This window comes from Nicotiana sylvestris, chromosome 7 (genome assembly GCF_000393655.2).
Source record: "Nicotiana sylvestris chromosome 7, ASM39365v2, whole genome shotgun sequence".
In the NCBI taxonomy this organism is placed as follows: Eukaryota; Viridiplantae; Streptophyta; class Magnoliopsida; order Solanales; family Solanaceae; genus Nicotiana; species Nicotiana sylvestris.
Genome location: NC_091063.1, coordinates 53,932,515 through 53,950,831, shown reverse-complemented (window position 1 = coordinate 53,950,831; position 18,317 = coordinate 53,932,515). Strand labels below are relative to the sequence as shown.

At 36.5% G+C, this 18,317-nt stretch overlaps 1 protein-coding gene across 2 annotated transcripts; it reads right to left on the bottom strand.

Annotated features, from left to right (window-relative positions):
- Positions 1–5,213: 5,213 nt before the first annotated feature.
- On the bottom strand, positions 5,214–13,109 carry LOC104245165 (bystin). 2 transcript variants are annotated; one of them, XM_009800731.2, is made up of 12 exons: positions 12,922–13,109; positions 12,599–12,811; positions 11,887–12,013; positions 11,673–11,724; positions 11,253–11,580; positions 10,162–10,241; positions 9,199–9,246; positions 7,280–7,426; positions 6,604–6,676; positions 6,443–6,518; positions 5,697–5,799; positions 5,214–5,586 (listed from the first exon to the last, which is right to left on the bottom strand). In XM_009800731.2, exons 1-11 carry the CDS (start codon positions 13,042–13,044, stop codon positions 5,723–5,725), a joined length of 1,344 nt encoding a protein of 447 aa, XP_009799033.1. In that variant the 5' UTR covers positions 13,045–13,109; the 3' UTR covers positions 5,214–5,586; positions 5,697–5,722. The 2 variants fall into 2 exon arrangements, with proteins under 2 accessions (XP_009799033.1, XP_009799035.1); XM_009800733.2 differs by having other exon boundaries at positions 11,673–11,721.
- Between the last annotated feature and the right edge of the window lie 5,208 nt (positions 13,110–18,317).

Below are 18,317 nucleotides of genomic sequence, written 5' to 3'. Positions count from 1 at the left end.
GTTCATCTTGATAATGCTGGTTTATATCCAAGCTGGTTTAGCATTGAATACCTCCTATTAATGGCTAAACCATTGCTTATGAGAACAAAGCTTCATGTGTTGGTCTAAAATTTTCTAAATTGCATATAGCAGCACTTGTATGCATCAGATCAACAATATATGATAAGTCCTCCCTTCACAATTGGTTAGGATCAGAAACCAAATATTTTTACTATCTTTTGTTGTGTGGTATATGATTAATTTCTCTACCATAATACACAAAGATATGTTTCCCAAAGATGATTGGGGATATATGTTAGTTTTTCTAACATTTGGGGGATGGAATAAACAGTTGAAAAATATGCTATATGAATCGAATTATCATGATCCTCACTTAGAAGATAATTCAAGTCGAATGCCAGAAGCATTTGCTGATCCAAAATTAAATATCATATTTCAGCTGCAAATGCTCCTATTAAAATTAAAGTCCCTGAAGGATAGAGTTTACTGTACGCATGAAGCGTGGTAGACCAATCGGTTCCAAAGGTAACAATCCTTGAAAAATAGTAGGAGCTAATGATCAAAATGAGGAGGAAATAAGCTCTAGAAGAGCCCACGACATAACATTTCATGAAACTCCCGAAAAAGTTCAGGTACCTGAAAATAAAGAAAGTGATGAGATCTCCACAAGTTATGTCGCTTCGGAACTGACACAAAATGATCGTCGACGATATATTTAATACAATATAGTGCACAATATTGTAAAAGATTGTGAGGATCGGACTAGCAGTCCAGACACTTGAAGATGTCATACCATTTAGATACAAGTCTTAACCTATATGACTTATTTGGCTAAATCTATATGAAGATCCTTGAAGGATTGAAAATGCCCGAAGCATATAATTCAAAGTCTTGAGAAATGTACTCGATCAAATTATAAAGATCTTTGTACGGTTTAAAGCAATCTGTGCGCGTGTGGTATAATCGCCTCAGTAAATATTTGCTGAAAGAAAGTTACATAAATTATGTTATTTGTCCATGTATTTTTATAAAGAAAATGTCATCAAAATTTGTTACACTTGCTGTTTATGTTGGTGACATAAATCTTACTGGAACTCCGGAAGAGCTCCAAGAGGGTCTTAAAAATACTTTTACATGGACAAAGTGTACCCATTAAGTACACCAACGAATATTCAATCACTTGAAGTGAATAAGGATCTGTTCCAACCTCTAGAAGAGGATGAGGAGCTCCTTGGTCCTGAAATACTCTATCTCGGTGTAGATGGTGCACTTATTTATCATGCTAATGCTAACAAAAGTGGTGCAGATCGTATTGGTAATGCAGATGCAGGTTATTTATCCGATACCCATAAAGCTCGATTTCAAACCGGCAAGCAGGGAGTACATATGATTGAGACCAGTGATTCATTCGAGAAACATGTGGGTTGGAATGTGATAAAAGACCCACAATATTATACGGAGATAATGTTTCATGCATAGCACTATTAAAGGGAGGATTTATAAAAGGAGATAGAACGAAAAACGTTTCACCAGAATTATTCTACACACAAGATCTTCAGAAAAGTGGTGACATTGATGTGCAACAAATCCGTTCAAGTGATAATCCAACAGATTTATTCACTAAATCTTTGCCAACTTCAACTTTTGAGAAGATGGTATACAAGATTGGAATGCGGAGACTCAAATATTTGAAACAAGGTTTTCATCAGGGGGAGTAAAATACGCGATGCACTCTTTTTCCCTTACTAAGGTTTTTTCCCATGGGGTTTTCCTTATAAGGTTTTTAATGAGGCACCTAGCAATGCGTATTACTAAATATGTGTACTCTTTTTTCTTCACTAGGATTTTTTCCCACGTGGTTTTTCCTAGTAAGGTTTTAATGAGACGTATTATCTTTTAATGAACATCCAAGGGGGAGTGTTATAAATATATTATATTATGGATGTTCATTTAGTATTCCGTTGTAAATAATCTTCCTGAAGAAGCTTATCCATATGGGACTCCACCGTAAATATGTTTATCTATTTAGTACTCTATTGGAAATAAGCTTCCTGAAGACGCTTATCACTTCAGTACCCGGTTATGGATAATCATTACCCTAGATAGAAGATTATCCATACCGGGTATAATAAGCTTATTCATTCAGTACTTCGTTATGGATAAACATTGCTTTCAATAGAAGATTATCCATATCTGGTATAGTAGCAGCTTGCAATAGTAGCTTACACATCAGCTTGTAGTAGCAGCTTACACAACAGCTTGTAGTAGCAGCTTACACAACAGCTTCCTTTCTTCTATAAATAGAAGAGATTTCAGTTCATTATGTACATCAGTTTGAATTCGAATAATATATCAGTTTCTCTCTATACTTGTCTTTACTTTATAGTCTTTATTTTATAACACGTTATCAGCACGAGACTCTGCCATCTCGAGCAAATATTTTGAAAGTATCTGAGGTAAGAACTTTCTTTTCCTAAATAATGTCAAATCTTTCTAAACTTGAATTTGTAGCCCTGGATATATCGGGCAAAAGCTACATGTCTTGGGTGCTTGATGCTGAAATTCATCTTGATGCGATGGGTCTGACAGATGGGATGAAAGGGACAAATTACCTGAAATTTATCTGATAGTTACATAGAAGAACGAAAGAAGCACGTAACAAAGGAAGTAGGGGTGGGCATATATCGGGTAAAATCGATAATCCGAACCGTTAATTCTTTATTGGATTATCGGTATTGGGTTACTGGGTTAACGGTTCGGTAACGGGTTAAATTTTTTTTATTGGGTTATCAGTTCGGGCTCGGTTTGCATTTTTGTTATTGGGTAAAAACCGATAACCCAATAAGAATGATGTAATTTACTAATTTACCCTTAAGTATATACTAGGGTTATTTATTTTCCTAATTCCCTCTTCACTCTTCAGTCGTTTGTCTCTCAGTTCTCATTCTTGTTTCTGTCGCAGCCCCCAAGAGTCAAGACGCAAGACTCACCACCAGTTCTCCGCCAGACATCAGTAGATACTGCACAGAAGTGGGAGCGTGCTTTTGTTAAGAAACAACAAAAGTTGGTAGTTTACACGTTCTGGCAGTTTGATTTCTTTGTTGTATATATTGCAAAAAAATTTAGTTGTTTTATCTTATCGGGTAAACCGATATCCGAACCGATAACGATATATAACTGATTAACCGATAATCGATAACCAATATCTTATCGGTTTGGTTATTGGGTTATGATATTTGTAAACCAATAACCGATAGGCAAAACCGATAATGTTCAAAACCGAACCGAACCGATTGATGCCCACCCCTAAAAGGAAGCAATGGCACTGCTAGAGAGGCAACGTATGTTTAGGTTTTATGAAGAACTGGGATACGTAGAGTTTTGTTTTAAAAAGAAGTATTTTAGGGATAGAATAGTAAATATTTTGGCCAAACCTAAAGAGCTTACAAGCTGAAATTGAGTCCATTACTCAAATGGTCACTCAACTATCCCAAATTATCTCCTAAAGTCACTTTTCTTTTGTTTGTAACAACAAAGTCATTGAACTATGTATATTGCACTCAGAAGGTCACTCAACTAGATTTTCCAAATTTTAGATTGCCAAATACCTATTTCACCCTCTAAATTATAAATATTTATCTTCTTTTTATTTTTTTTAAACTTTTTAATATTATAATTTTTCCTTTTTAATTTACATTATGGACTTACCGATAGAATAAATAAATATTATTTATAAATTAAAAAGATAAAAAGTATTTAAGCACATATATTGATGGAATAATAAAATAATGAGCATAGTAAAAAAATTAATTAGAATAATTTTAGTATTAACAAAAATTCAAAATTTTGTTTATACAATTCAGGATAAAAGAAAGTAAAGGTTGTAAAATATATATTCCATGCACCTAATATAAAAATAATTATTTAAAGAAAGATTTTTTATAATATACATTATATATTCTTGAAATTATGTTCAATTATATTATATATATTCTACGTACGGCTTAACATAGCATATTTTACCCTATACAGATTGTCCCCCTGCTTTCCGGTGACATAACTTTGTGTCGTCGGAAAGTTGGTAGAAACATAATAATATAATTGAGTATAATTTTCAAGAATATATAATGTATATTATAAAAATACCTTTATTTAAATAATTATTTTTATATTACGTGCATATAATATATATTTTACAACCGTTACTTTTTTTCATTCTGAATTGTGTAAATAATTTTTTGAATTTTTGTTGTTAATACTAAAAAGTTTTAAAAAAATAAAAAGAAGATAAATATTTATAATTTAGAGGGTAAAATAGGTATTTGGCAATCCAAAGTTTGGAAAATTTAGTTGAGTGACCTTCTGAGTGCAATATGCATAGTTCAGTGACTTTGTTGTTACAAACGAAAGAAAAGTGACTTTAGGAGATAATTTTGGATAGTTGAGTGACCATTTGAGTAATTGACTCGCTGAAATTTGATAAGTTGGGGGAGACCAACTTATAGCTTTTGGCTTATTTTTGGCTTATAAGCACTTTACTTATATAAGCACTTTTAATTTTACCAAACGCGTAGATAAGCCAAAAAGTGTTTATAAGCCAGTTTGACCCGCTTATAAGCTCAGCCAAACACCCTCTAATTTACAAATATTAAAGTTTTGACGGTGCTAAACTTATTTCATTTAAGACACTAAACTACCATACGCGTTTAACCAAGTTGAGATAACACTAGGTAAATTCTATTTGACAGCAGGTACTCAATTGGTATTTTGTCTGATAACAGTTACTCATATAGGAGTATTAGTTAAAGTGTGCACAAGTGTTCATAGTTAGTTAAAATGTGCACAAACTAACCAAGAAAACCACAATTAAAGAAAACGTCAAATTCGCTTCAAAGACAGCACTACAGATTTATTTTGTCTAAAGTTTGGTGGACAAAATTAGGCATAACTTTGCTAAGAACATCAAATTCAAATAACGGTCAACTTTGTTCCAGTTACTTTTACAACAATCATTTATTTTAGTGAAGCCAAGGTCCATTTTGATGTTTCAAGCACAAAAATGACGGGAATGAAAAGTATTTTGTACACTAGTATATAGAACCCCAGTAACAATACTAGACCTAATAAGTTTCTTTCGCCAATCAAACACAGAAAAATATTGGAGAAAAAAAAATGTTATTATTCAGAAGAGATACTTGACATCTAAGCAAAGCTTGGGAGATAAATTTGATTCAACGCCTGTAAATGCTTTGTTTCTTGTAAATATAAGTTTAATCTGTTTTGATACTGTTTACCAAAAGAGGACACATCTCTACTTGGGATTCTCAAACTTTTAAAGTCACGGGGTACACTAAAATTTGAAAACCCAGGGCAATTACACTTTTGAGGTTCGTCGCATATACCTATTTAGGCATAAGCTGATGAAGACATGACCAAAAATTATAAATATCATGAAAGAATATATTGCAACATCTCTAGTCAACTCCCAACTCCAACAGCCCACACAGGAATGCTCATGTATCATGTGGCACAGCTCTCAGTCTCTATCCATACTGAATCCAGAAACTGCTAATATACCATCACATACTTCATAGGAAAAAGTAAAGGTACACTTTTTAATCTCTGGTATTTGCTGGAGCTTCGTGCGTATATAAACGATAAAGTGAGAATCACATTTACAGCAATTAATATCTTACCCTCATAGAGGTTGCTGATCAAAAATCTAGTCCTCCATAGGAACGTCTGGGATATCAAACCTATCTTCTTCAATTGCTTTATTGATCACGGAAAGAGGACTTGGTAATAGAGAGTTAAGAAAAAATTGTCCAATGATGCAGCAGAAAAATAGTAATAGGAATATCCAACAAGTGAACCTTAGCAAGATGAATCTACATCTAATATTTTATTTCAGTCGTAAAGAACCTTAGGAAATAAACCTGTTAAAATGCATACAACTTGCAAAAAGCAACTGGCTTCAAAGATGCACAAAACTTACAAACAGAAGATAGCACCTTGCTATGTGCTATGCATGACAACCTACCATGCCTGCCTACCACAGATTCCTTTCACAGCTTCTGAAAAATGGAGCGGGTTTTGGTTTGTTTTTTTTTGGGGTGGGGTGGGGGGGGATAACAAAAGGGTACATTGATCTTTCCTTGTCAGTGTTTCACCTAATTAATGTCTGAGGGGAACCATTAGTGATTATCCCATCAATGCAGATATGCACACTCACAGATATCCCTAAAGCGCAAATTTACTGATATAGCAGAACTGAAGCATACACTATCGAAGAAGATTTAAAGACTTTTTGTATCGTCCACAGTTTTTTACAACATTAAGAACCCCTCTATGATATGGAAATAGCAGGTGACAGCACAAATAAACCAAATTAAGCTCAAGCAGATACGTAACTGAAAGATTAAAACCATCAATGAGAGGATATCAATTGACATAGCATCATCCTCCTTTTCCCCCCGACTTCTGCTCTTATCAATTTCCCTCAATATGTCGGGTGTAATCTGCATCGAAGGCACAAACATAACTTGAATGTTTGCTTGCAGCAACAAAAAACAGAATCAACAAAAATAAAACCCAAAAGCATACCAGTCTATGTCTTTGCCTTTCAACAAGTGCTCTTATGTTAGCTTTGTCCTCTTTCCTCAACTCAGTTTTGTACCTGTAACGATTTTTGCCCACATAGTATAAACAACATTCAGAAATTTCATCTCTTCAAAAGTTATCATGTTCTTTGGACAAAATGACAAGAATGCAAAAAAGAAAGAACCCAATACTGAGGCAAGATAAAGGTTACTAGTAAAGTACTATTGATAGAAAAGGGCATACATCACCAGAACAAGTGACAGCAAACTTGTCAACCTCAAATATACTTAAGTCATGCAGTGTCAGCCATACGCAATAGGAAAGTAGACATAAGAAATAAGCAAGATGTTAAATCTGTTCATTAACATAAATGATGTTGCTGCTACTCGTCATTTTATAGCCCTTTTTATTTTTGTTGATAAATTCATTATGATATCTTTACATAGGAGTTTCAATCCTTGTGGACAATGGCAAAAAAATTCAAAGCAAGTATGATAATCCTGGTACTTGAGAGAAAAGACAAAATACTTATTAGAAGGCGAGACGTGTAAATGAGTCTAACAGGTAGCTTATCAATGGGTTAAGTATGACATATAACCTTAAAGCTTTATTACCATTTTAATATATTGCCACCATGAAGAGGAAGAAATACCACAAGAAATGACAGGGTGAAACTAACCTCTGCACAAATACAAGAAGTGACAGGTGCCAGATCACAGGCATGACTCTTGTTTCATCAAAGAAGTTCATGAAGTGTGATACCATGGCATCAAGTACACGATAGGGCAAAGCATATTTCTTCTCAATTAGTAACTTGATAAAATAACTGCAGCAAAAAGCAAGAAAAAAATTGATTAGACTAAATGTCGTGGAAAAAGAACTCTTAGAGGGAATACTACATTGGCATGAGCCTACACAACTTGCATGATTGAAATTATCCTGATACTTAAAATCCATCCATATAATTTAGCTCCCCTTGATCTCAATAAAAGCAACTATTTCCTGTAGGTCCATCCCTAAAAACTTGACATCTTTGTTTAAATACAGATTTTTTCCCCAAGAATGCAGACTGAAAAAAAAAGGGCAGCCCGGTGCACTAAGCTCCCGCTATGCGCGGGGTCCAGGGAAGGGCCGGACCACAATGGCCTATCGTACGCAGTCTTACCCTGCATTTCTGCATACAATAGGCCCTTGTGGTCCGGCCCTTCCCCAAGAATGCAGACTAATATAAACTAATGCTACTTTATAGTAACCAGTATAAATCTGCTATGGATTACTATTTCACAAAAAATATTGCTACTTTATATTACTACAAATTTAATGTTACACAAACTATTCAAACTTTTTCACATTAACTATTATTATAAGCATTTATCTACCAAAATTGAACCTGATAGTCTATTCAAACATATATTTTTATTTTTAGATCAAACTAGTCCAAATTTATTGAAAGAGGGAGTTGGCAACAGATATTGTTTCACTATTTAACCATATCAATATGGAGAGATTACTTTTTTCCATAAGACTATTTCAAAAATTCCTATCATCATTTTTTTTAAAATTATTTCCTTACAACAACAACAACAACAACAACCCAGTAAAATCCCACTTTGAGATTATTTCCTTAATGAAGTGAATAAGATCAAACAATACACCAACAAGTCACCATTCTCGCTACTTTAATACTATCATTCAGACAACCATAACATGTTATGCTTATCTCAATTAACTCAGTTTGTCTGTCATACACAAACTAAACTGGGTCTGTCATACACAAACTAAACTGTCTTAGGCAACCCCAAAAAAAAAACTTTTTTCCTATCTACAATAGTAGTATACAATTTTTTTTTTGATGACCGAGAAATCCGTCTGGGGCTGATCCTTTGGACCAACCGCAGCCTTCGAAACTCGGTGGATAATGGGCCCGCCCCTCTACCCTTCTCCACTTAAATACCAGGCTTTGCTTTGCATAGTGTGGGGGCTTGAACCTGTGACCTAAGACACAAATCCACCACCCTTTGCCACTTGAGCTAGGCCCTGGAGGCAAGTATACAATTTTATGGGTAACCAAAAGGAAAAAGTTCAAAACAATAAAAACTTTCAAAAATAGAGACATAAAATTCACCAGTTATTCCCATGTGAAGCATGTGCTATCGTCTAGTACCAACCTTAACAACGCAATAACTAAGATTATTCCATCATTGCAGGATTGTATACACATATAAGAAAGGAAGATGTCTCGAAATCTTCAAAATTAACTGTGATAAGCAACCGTTTTATTTATGCATGCACAGAAATTTATCATGATTGAATATTCAGATGTCATGCTGCAAGACATCTTTAGATAAACAAGAATCTATTCCTAAAACCTCCTCTCTTTTTTCTCCCTTTTTTTGCATAGCCATGTGGTAGGAATCGACCGATCAAGTGATGATATACTGAGAAACAATTTTAGCTTCCATGTATAAGATCAGCAAAATGCTTAGCAAATATGAATACCATGAGATCATAACAGTAGCTATTACTGAAAGGACCAAAAAGAAAAACATTGAAAACTGTAAGGTAACATGAGGTAAGGAAGTACAACACGTAGAATACCTTGTTGTGCCACAATACTCCATCTCTGCAAGCTTCAGCAGTGCCACACTGCATTCCAAAAAGATATAAAGTTAAAGACTTCTCCAAGAATGAGGTATTACAGTCACAATAGCAATAGCTTGATAATAACTGTGCTCACTTGCAAAACATGAAAGAACATGCAACAAGAAAAAAAAGTTTTAGAAGTTAGGAACTCTTTCTGTCCATAATCTTGTCCTGAGCTGAATTTGGTTATTGAATTACTAAGTGTATCTAACATTTTGGAACTAAAACTTGCCGATTTAATAGTATTTCTATCCTACTTAACATGCACCTACCCTTATTTTCTTCTTTTGACGAATTGAAGTAATTTCACTCCAAAAAGCCAGTCAAATTGACCACCATCCAAGTCAAATAATAGAACTAAAGTGGGATGGAAGCCGTACACAACTTGCAATGATCTTGTTTTTGTATTCATTCAAGGCTTGTTTTGTGCCGGAAAGACAGTTTTTAGCCATGATACAGGAAAGTATAAATAGTTTACAAACCTAGCAGCTCCAATATTAACAAGCAATTTGTAGGTGTATGTACTACAACTATTAGGACGAAAGGACAACACTATCAGGGAAAGTGCAAAGACTTGTAGCAGATACTTGTTGCTTGACTTCTTTATTAGTACTTGATTGAATTTCAGTTTCTTGCATATTGAACTGAATACATTTCTTCCAGATTGCTTGTCACCCCAATCATCATAAAACAAACAGGTAAAAAAACAAACAGTTACTACATAACTATGTCAGCCATATAAATGGTGAAGGGTGAGAACGATAAGCGAAATTCTCAATGGTTCTCACAAAAGTATAGGTAGACCCCCAGCAGAACTATGAGAATCTCACTGTATAACAATGATGACAACATCTTCTTTTGAAGCCCTAAAAACGCACAGGTCACTGTTATCATTATAAACATTTCCAGCAGCCATACCTAGCATGAAGATGTGGAATGGAAACCTTCTCAATAACACTGCCGAAGATGACAGCCTCCCGCAAGGTGCATGTCTTCGACTGGATCAGAAAATAGACATTCAGAAAGCACAGAATAAGCATCATACAGATACATACAAAGAGATACTACAGAGGATAGAACCATATTAAATGCACTTGTCCTGACAATGTGAAAAGCACATCAGAGTATCTGAGAACACTAATCTTAACATCAGACACTCTAAGTGACATCTTAATGCATGATGGCCATGAGACAAGAGACTACTATACATGCTATTACCAATCTGCCAGGTAAACCAACAACATTTGTGATCAGAGCACGATGTTCACTTAGGCAATGATATACTTGCAATGAGATTAAAATATTTAATGGGAAAATATTACTGACAACCAATGTGGGGAATCAGAAGTATAAAGAGAAGATGTTGGGGTTTAATGCTCGAATTCAAATTCAACACAGACAGGACTTTCAACATTCATGAAGAAGCACGTATGGACAAATTGCATAAGAAATACAGAAATTGTGAATACCAACTTTGCGAAGACTAAATTTATATAGTTTACAGAGAGGGAGAATGTTCAGACTTACTATAGGACGTAGGTGCACAATTCACAATGCAACCGAACTCACAAGCCTAAGACACGAAAGTGACAGATAAATAAATGTATACTACACAGAAAGCTGATACAAAATGCATAAATCTATATAACCTCAAGTGTACAACTTCTGTTGATGGCAAAAAAATCTATATACGAAGAAGGAAGGCAAATTCTCAAGTAACTCCCGGTAAACAACAAAACTCTCAGCACCCATGTATCGGCAGATATCACGAAGTTTTTCAGAGCAGTAATAAATTATCAGTAAAGTAGAGAAGTAGATAAAGGGAGAAACCACTACCCACTCTTCAATATCCCTGTGTCACGACCTTTACTGTAAAGCATGTCACTTAAACAATCTAGAGAATATAGCTAATCAAAACAATGTTATTTTCTACAGAAGAAATTGAAAACTTTGGATATAATTGCAATTCTCCAATCAGTTTAAAGAATTCTTTCACAATGGTTATATACCTCACATAAAGGAAACAAGATTCCCTTATTGAAGGCAGCAGGCTTATAAAGAGATTTCTTCAGAGATTGATACAGAGCAAAATGCAATCTCTTATTCTTGCGAATATCATCTCTAACTCGTGGTAGTAAGACAAACTTGTAGAAGCGCTCTGCCTTCTTGACACCCAAATTTGAAGCAAATATTCTTGTGGCTTGGTACATTGCATTTGGTGACCATTTCTCAGGCTCTGTTAAATATAGAACGTCTTCCCAATATTGTAACGAAGGAATGTGTTTGAACGCTTTAGGCATCTTTCCTGAAGTGTATTTGCTAAGATGCTTCCCAACACTGCATAACAAGCACCACCAGACAGCCAGGGTTATTAATGCTAAGTTTGCATATAAAGAACTGATAACTAAGGACCATGAAATCGAACATACCCTTTGTACAACTCAATGATCGAGTCATCCAGTTTGGGCATTGGTTGCACTTCTACAAACAAACTATGTCAGCTATCATCATCATGATGGCATCAAATTGCTTCTTTTTTTTTAATAATGAATGCAATTAAATCTTGGCTTGCTCGTGAACAATCAAAAGAAGTCAACTATTGGAGATAGTTATTTTCCGTTCTAAAGTGAATGAGAATAAAACCTGAAGAAACTTGTGCATCTTTTTCCTTGAGCTTTCCGATAATGATGTCAGCCAATGTGAGCTCGGGGTGATTATCTGCAGACAGAAAGGCCTCCACTAGCCTCACCTCCTCTTCATTAACTTGATCCTGTAACACAAAAAGAAAATAGAAAACATAAGGTCATTTAGTATTGTACACTAATACCAGGAGAAGCTAAGAAAAAGAAGTGAGTTAACTATTATTTACATTTGAAATTTTTCTTGGTAGATATCAGTTAAAATTCAGCTTACTGTATTAAACAGATAAAATGCTCCTGTTGTAGCTAGAAATGAGTTTAAGAAATAATGAGAAGTCATCACAGGAGTAATTTGTAGTTCTCTATTGCTTTATCCTTAGAAGTAAATCCACCCAAAAAGCTGCTGCCAACCTACCCCAGAATGCCCAGCCTATCTTAGTATAATCAATAATGTCACATAAGACTCCAAACAAATTGGGGTCTGCTGTATGAATGTTCTCTGACCACAAGTTAGGGTCGGCTATATGAATCCTCACCGACCATGTTACTCCATTTAACTTCACATGCAAACATTATGTAAACAATCATTTGCAACCAGATATAGAAAAAAAAATTGAAGTTCATATAGGCATTGTAATAACACGATACATAAGATAATTACTACATTTATCAACCATGTAAGCAAGCATTAAGCTAAAAAATTTAAGAGGGGTTACCTCCAAATCACCAAATTGGCTTTGGGTCTCGTTGAACCCACCAAAACTATCAATGTCGTCATCGTCTTCCTCCTCTACAGGTTTAGTTGCAACAACATCCTCATCGAAAACTAGAGCGTTAGGATTTCTCTCTCGAGTCTCCTCTTCATCTACCTCCTTCTGCTGAAGTAATGCCTCCTTCAATATTTTTGAGCTCATGCTAAACGATATAACCTGTCAACACAAAAATAATCAGCAATTTACCAATCACCACGTGCCGTAATACCAGACCAACTACTTCGTCTAAATTAACTTAATTAAAAAAAAAAAAAAAAAGGTTTTACCTGTTGTTGCTGCTGGTGGGATTTAGGAGCTTTGAAGCGTTTTTTAGAGGAGGCTTTGGATTTGGAATCATCATCTTCAAGAAAGGGTTCTGGATTTGTGAGTCGTTCTCTCTTCTTCCCCATTTTTGCTTTGCTGTGCTTAAACCTTCGTATCTGCGTGTGTTTTAGGGCTACACTACTTTGCGCCAACGTCTAATAATCCTTTATATATGACGCTGTTTTTTCCTTTATCATTTTTTCTCTACATAAAATTTTTAAAAACTATTTAAATACTAGCCAGTTTTGACAAATTTTAGATTGGCTCCGGCTACTTCTTCTACTTTCCAGACCTTCGAGCCTAAAGTCTTAAATTGTCATAGCCTGTCCGTAAAACGGTATAGTTGAATTTGTAATATGATTTATAGATAAGCGAAGTGATTTATAGATAAGCGGAATGATACTCTTACAACGATAAAAAAATAAAACTAAAATCAAGATATAGCGATCAAAATTAAAGAAAATAACAAGCCTTATTCTGAACTCAGCCTTTCCGAGAGCAAAAATGCAAATAAGTGGTGAAACAATTAAATTGAGAGCTAAATAGTGAAGTATGAGAGCAGTACAGTAGATCTTTTGTGTAAAGAGTGTTTTGTGTACATATAATGGTTGTTAACCCTACTATTTATAGTTCGACCTTGGGAAACAAGATATTAGGATCAAACTCCTCTTTAAATGATAATAACTGGCCATTAATGAGTGTGCTTGAATGCCAATATTCTCTGTAACGGCTACTCATTTAACGCCAGCAAATATTCCCTCATTGAATATTGTCCGATGGGAAATCTTTGAACTTCTATCTATCGTTGATTATGTTCCTTTCGGAATTCATCTGGTACCAGACATACATGCCGCATTCGATACTAATTGTTTCCTAACTCACCTTTTGTCTATCTTCGGGTCCACGTATCATCTTACCATTCGGCTATTTGTTATCAACCAATTTTACCCATTACAGATAGTCCTTTTACTTTCCGATGGCGCAACTTAGTGTTACCGGAAAGTAGGTGAAGATTCTTTACTTGGAGGGAAAGTTCCTGAACAGTCTCTAACATTTGAAAGGACGCAGGCTTTCTCGCATTTAATAACCCGAACATGTGCTACCTCAGGATACAACAAATATTTATTTTTGAGGTAATCATGGCCATGATTTTTGTCGTCTATAACTTTTCTACTACTCATCCTTGTTACTTCTTTACTCCCACAATTTTCATAAGTCTTTCTTCTTCTCTGCATCTACTTAGAAAACTTTATCAACCTTTAACTTTCTTAGTAAGAACTCTTCCTTTTACATACCTCTTACCACCATGTCTTTATATACTGCTTCCTTCGGTAATACCGATATTTTCTTTGGTGGAGGCCCGAAGAAAAACAAAGACGAGAAGGTTGACGTTAAGTTTGAACCTTCAACTGTTAGCACTACAATACCCTTTCAACTCAGCACTACAAATGACCTTCAAGTAAAAGCTCCTTCCGCATCTTCTCAAGGCCATCGGATTTGGCCAGTTCGCAAGTTTCCCTCATCCATTCGTCCTTTTAGTGTCACAACTGTGAAGGAAGACTGTAACTGCCCCAATCTCGAAATCCTCGGCCCATATATGGTAGAGCGAGTAACCTATTCCAAGGAAGGGTTTATGTATGTCTATATGTATTCCTTTACCTTGGGTCAGTTCTCTTTGGGTCGAGTTAAGGGCTCGACCCAATAATTTTGGAGTTTTCCACCAATACTAGGTCTACTTAGCATAAGTGGGCCCATCTATATGGTAAACGATGGCCTGCCTTAGTCAAATGTTCACCGAGATCGGAGAAACCGTGACTCTTGCACACATAATGAACTTTTACGCTCCCAAGATTTTCCGTGGGGGAGTAATAAACTTCAGCAAGTGTGGTCACCATGCTCTCTTCACCAGTGTAAACAATGACAACAGCCATATATGGATGGAACGGTTCGTCATTATTTCTCCTAGGGTCATCATCCCGGTCACAATTCTAGCCTTTCCCGAGTTGTGGAACCTTTTTCGTAAGTTTTCGATTTTTCACTTTCTTTCTTCATAAAAAGGCTGTTGCTGATTCTTAATTTCCTTTGTCTCAGCTATCAGATGTGAACCTCCACGAGTTTAAGGCCTAGACCAATGGATTCAGAAAATTCTGGATATAATAACTCCAGAATCCCGGCGGTGGAAAGAGACGGCTCTCAAATACGGGTGGAAGGCCCAAAACCATGGTAACCAAGTCCCTCTTTCTTTTATCTTTGAATGAACACAGGAAATTTCATGAATAAGTTGCTAACTCAGTTGTTACTTGATACAACTTCTGAGGGGCTCTGTCGTCTGCCCCGAAGTCGATGCTTTAGAGGACCCCGAAGAGTATAGGAGGGTGCTGCAAAATGCCTTTGCTCGAAGTAGAGCTCGTGGATCTTCCCAAGTCTCCGGTGAAGGTGTCTCCTCTCAGAGTCCCCAGTCCAAGAACAAGAAACCGAAGAGAAGACACTCTTCCTCAGTTGGGACTCAAGATAAAAGGGCAAAGAAAATGTCATTCAAGCCGGCCACAATGGTCCTCGTTGACGAAGGGGAAGCTAGTAATGGAGAGGCTTCCCTTTAAAAGAGAAAAGGATCTTCATCAGCTCAACCAGATGCTCAACGAGGGGTGCTTCAAAGCCCAACTCTAGAAGAAACCCAGGCGTTTTGGGGTGAGATGGACCTAGTCAAGAATGTTGATTCTCTCTTCCTAGCCCCAATTATTGTCTTCGGTCCAAGGAGTTTGGACCTTGATCCTCTTCTTCCCCCAACCATTGAGCAAATAACTAACAACGCTCCTTCTTTCACAACCGTTTCTTCTCCTTCCATGCTGATGACTTCACGTCCAACGATGCCAGCTGCTCATTCTCCACCAACACCAACTGCATCTTCTCCACTGGTATCGGCTGATCAAAAGAGAGATGTTTCTCCCCTCGGTCTACCGACCACGAGAACTTGGGGACAACTATGTTATACCTTCTCAATATTCCTAAGGGAAGTGAAGCGCCACCCTTTATTGTCACGTCCTCTCAAGTCCGGTGGAGCTTGCCAATTACATGAAGCCATTGGCTTCGGCGAAGGATTGGAAGAAAATGCACTACCTTTCTAGAGAGTGTCTGATAAATAATACCATGCATAATGCGGCGCATGTATCGTACTAGTTTCCTCATAGGTTCTTTTTTGCTTACATATTGCAATGATAATCCTACTTTCAACCTTCTCTTTTTAGGTCAACCATCTCGTATCTGAGGGACTGCAGAGGTTGATCTTTGATAAAAAAATACTTGCTTCCGAGCGGGATCAACTCTTAGATGAAAGGAACCAACTTGTCACGCTCCTCCCGGTGCTGGAGGCGAAAGCTGCTAATATGGGCGAGCTTGAGGCTCGATAATAGCAAAGTGAGCAAGATAGGATGGCTCACAGCTAACAAGCTTCCCAATAACATGAAAAGCTTCAAGAAGCTAAGTCTAAGTGGGCAAACTTCACGATGCTACCATCGTAGCTACCGAGTGCGAGTTTGCCTTAGAGGAGCAAATCAATAACTTGAAGGCCAACTTATGCTGCAAAACAAAGGAGGCCAACGCTGCCAAAGAGAAGAGGGCCCGAATGGAAAAGAGACTTAAGAGGGACATGGAGCAAAACCGGCTTCACTCAACTACCAATGTTGAGCTCGACTCCCGCCACTACGCCATAAAAACCGAAAGAGAAGGGCTCCAGGCCTAAATTGACAAACTCCAAGCAAAACTCCAGGACCAAGAGGACTCACTTGTCTCTAAGAAGACTTATGTATATATCATATGAGGAGAAAAACCTTGGAAGAGGCCAAAGAGGCCATCATCGATATTGATAATTATATCGTCAAGGCCCGAGAATTGGAGTTAACTGCTCGTGAAAATATTCCCGCTCGGCCTGCTGCAACTGACTCCTTGAATACTATTTTTGAGTATTCGGGAACTAAAGGGAAGACTGAAGAAGATGAGGGCCTTGGCCTGGTAGCAGATCCGCCTTCATCTATTGGGGAAAGCGCAGACCCATCTCTCCCTTCGGATTCTAGCGGCAATGATGTATAGGTTCTTTTTCTATTTTTTTTTGTACTTTTTAAAAATGCCAAACCTTTCATAGAGTTTGTCACTTGATAAAAAAGGAATTTTTTACTTAAGTATTGCGCAAAAATATTCTTTTTATGTTTAGTTAATTAAAACTTCAGTTATATTTTCATCTGATAGCTTTTGATTGCAGGCATAAACGCTTCTGGAATCTACCCTTTATTATGAGAGTTTCATAAGAGATGGCCCTTATTTTTACAGTGCTATTAAAAAGGACGTCTCTTGTTCATTCCGACACAAGCATGTGAATTTTTTAACTTTCAAACAATAAATTAACTCATCATTTGTACAAGAAATAAGATAAAAATAAAAGGACTTTATTTTATTCGCTCTATCTTAATATTACATAAGCATTCATTTGCTTAAGTAAATAAAATTGCCAATACATGTGACCAACTTGTATAACTTATTTCTACAGGGTTGATCATGCAGTCCCCGGCTTTGATGACACATTATTGATCCCGATTCTAGCAGTCCCTGATTTTTGTGGCATTCTTGGTGTCGTAACATATACTATTTCCTCCCCAATGTTCGAATGTGAATCATATGAATTCGAAGACTGGAAGTCTTGTACCCAGATTGTTGTTTCACCGGCGGAAACAACTTGTGAACAGTTAAATAATCATTCTTTAACAATGGAAGGCAAGGCTTGCCATCGAACCAAAGATTATTTAAGCATCCATATAGTCGTTTACCTCGATATGAAAATTTCAGTGCCTTGATATTCAAAAGTCTTTCCTTTGCCGATGACGCTTCATTCGTTGTATACTTTCCGTTGTTGCCTCGTTAAAAACCTTGCCAAAAAAACCCGATTGGAAACAAAACTGGTTGAAGGGATCACATACTTTCAGTATTAGCAGGAACCATCAGCAATAAAATCTTTTGCGATGAGTCACGTTCTAATTATTGGGCAATTTGACCATATCTTGATTTTTTAACTCGTATGATCCCTTACCAGTGATAGCTAAAACCAGGTAAGGACTTTCCCATGTTGGCCCCAATTTTCCAGCATTGACTTTCCGAGTGCTTTGAGTCACCTTCCTAAAAACTAAATCCCCTACTTTGAAATAGCGGAGATTGGCCATGCGATTATAATATCTTTCCATCATTTGCTTTTGAGCCACCATCCGCACGTACGCCAAGTCCCGGTGTTCATCGAGCAAGTCCAGCTTTACCAGCAACGCTTTATTGTTTGTCTCTTTATTTGCTCGGGAAAACCGTAAAGTCGGCTCCCCCA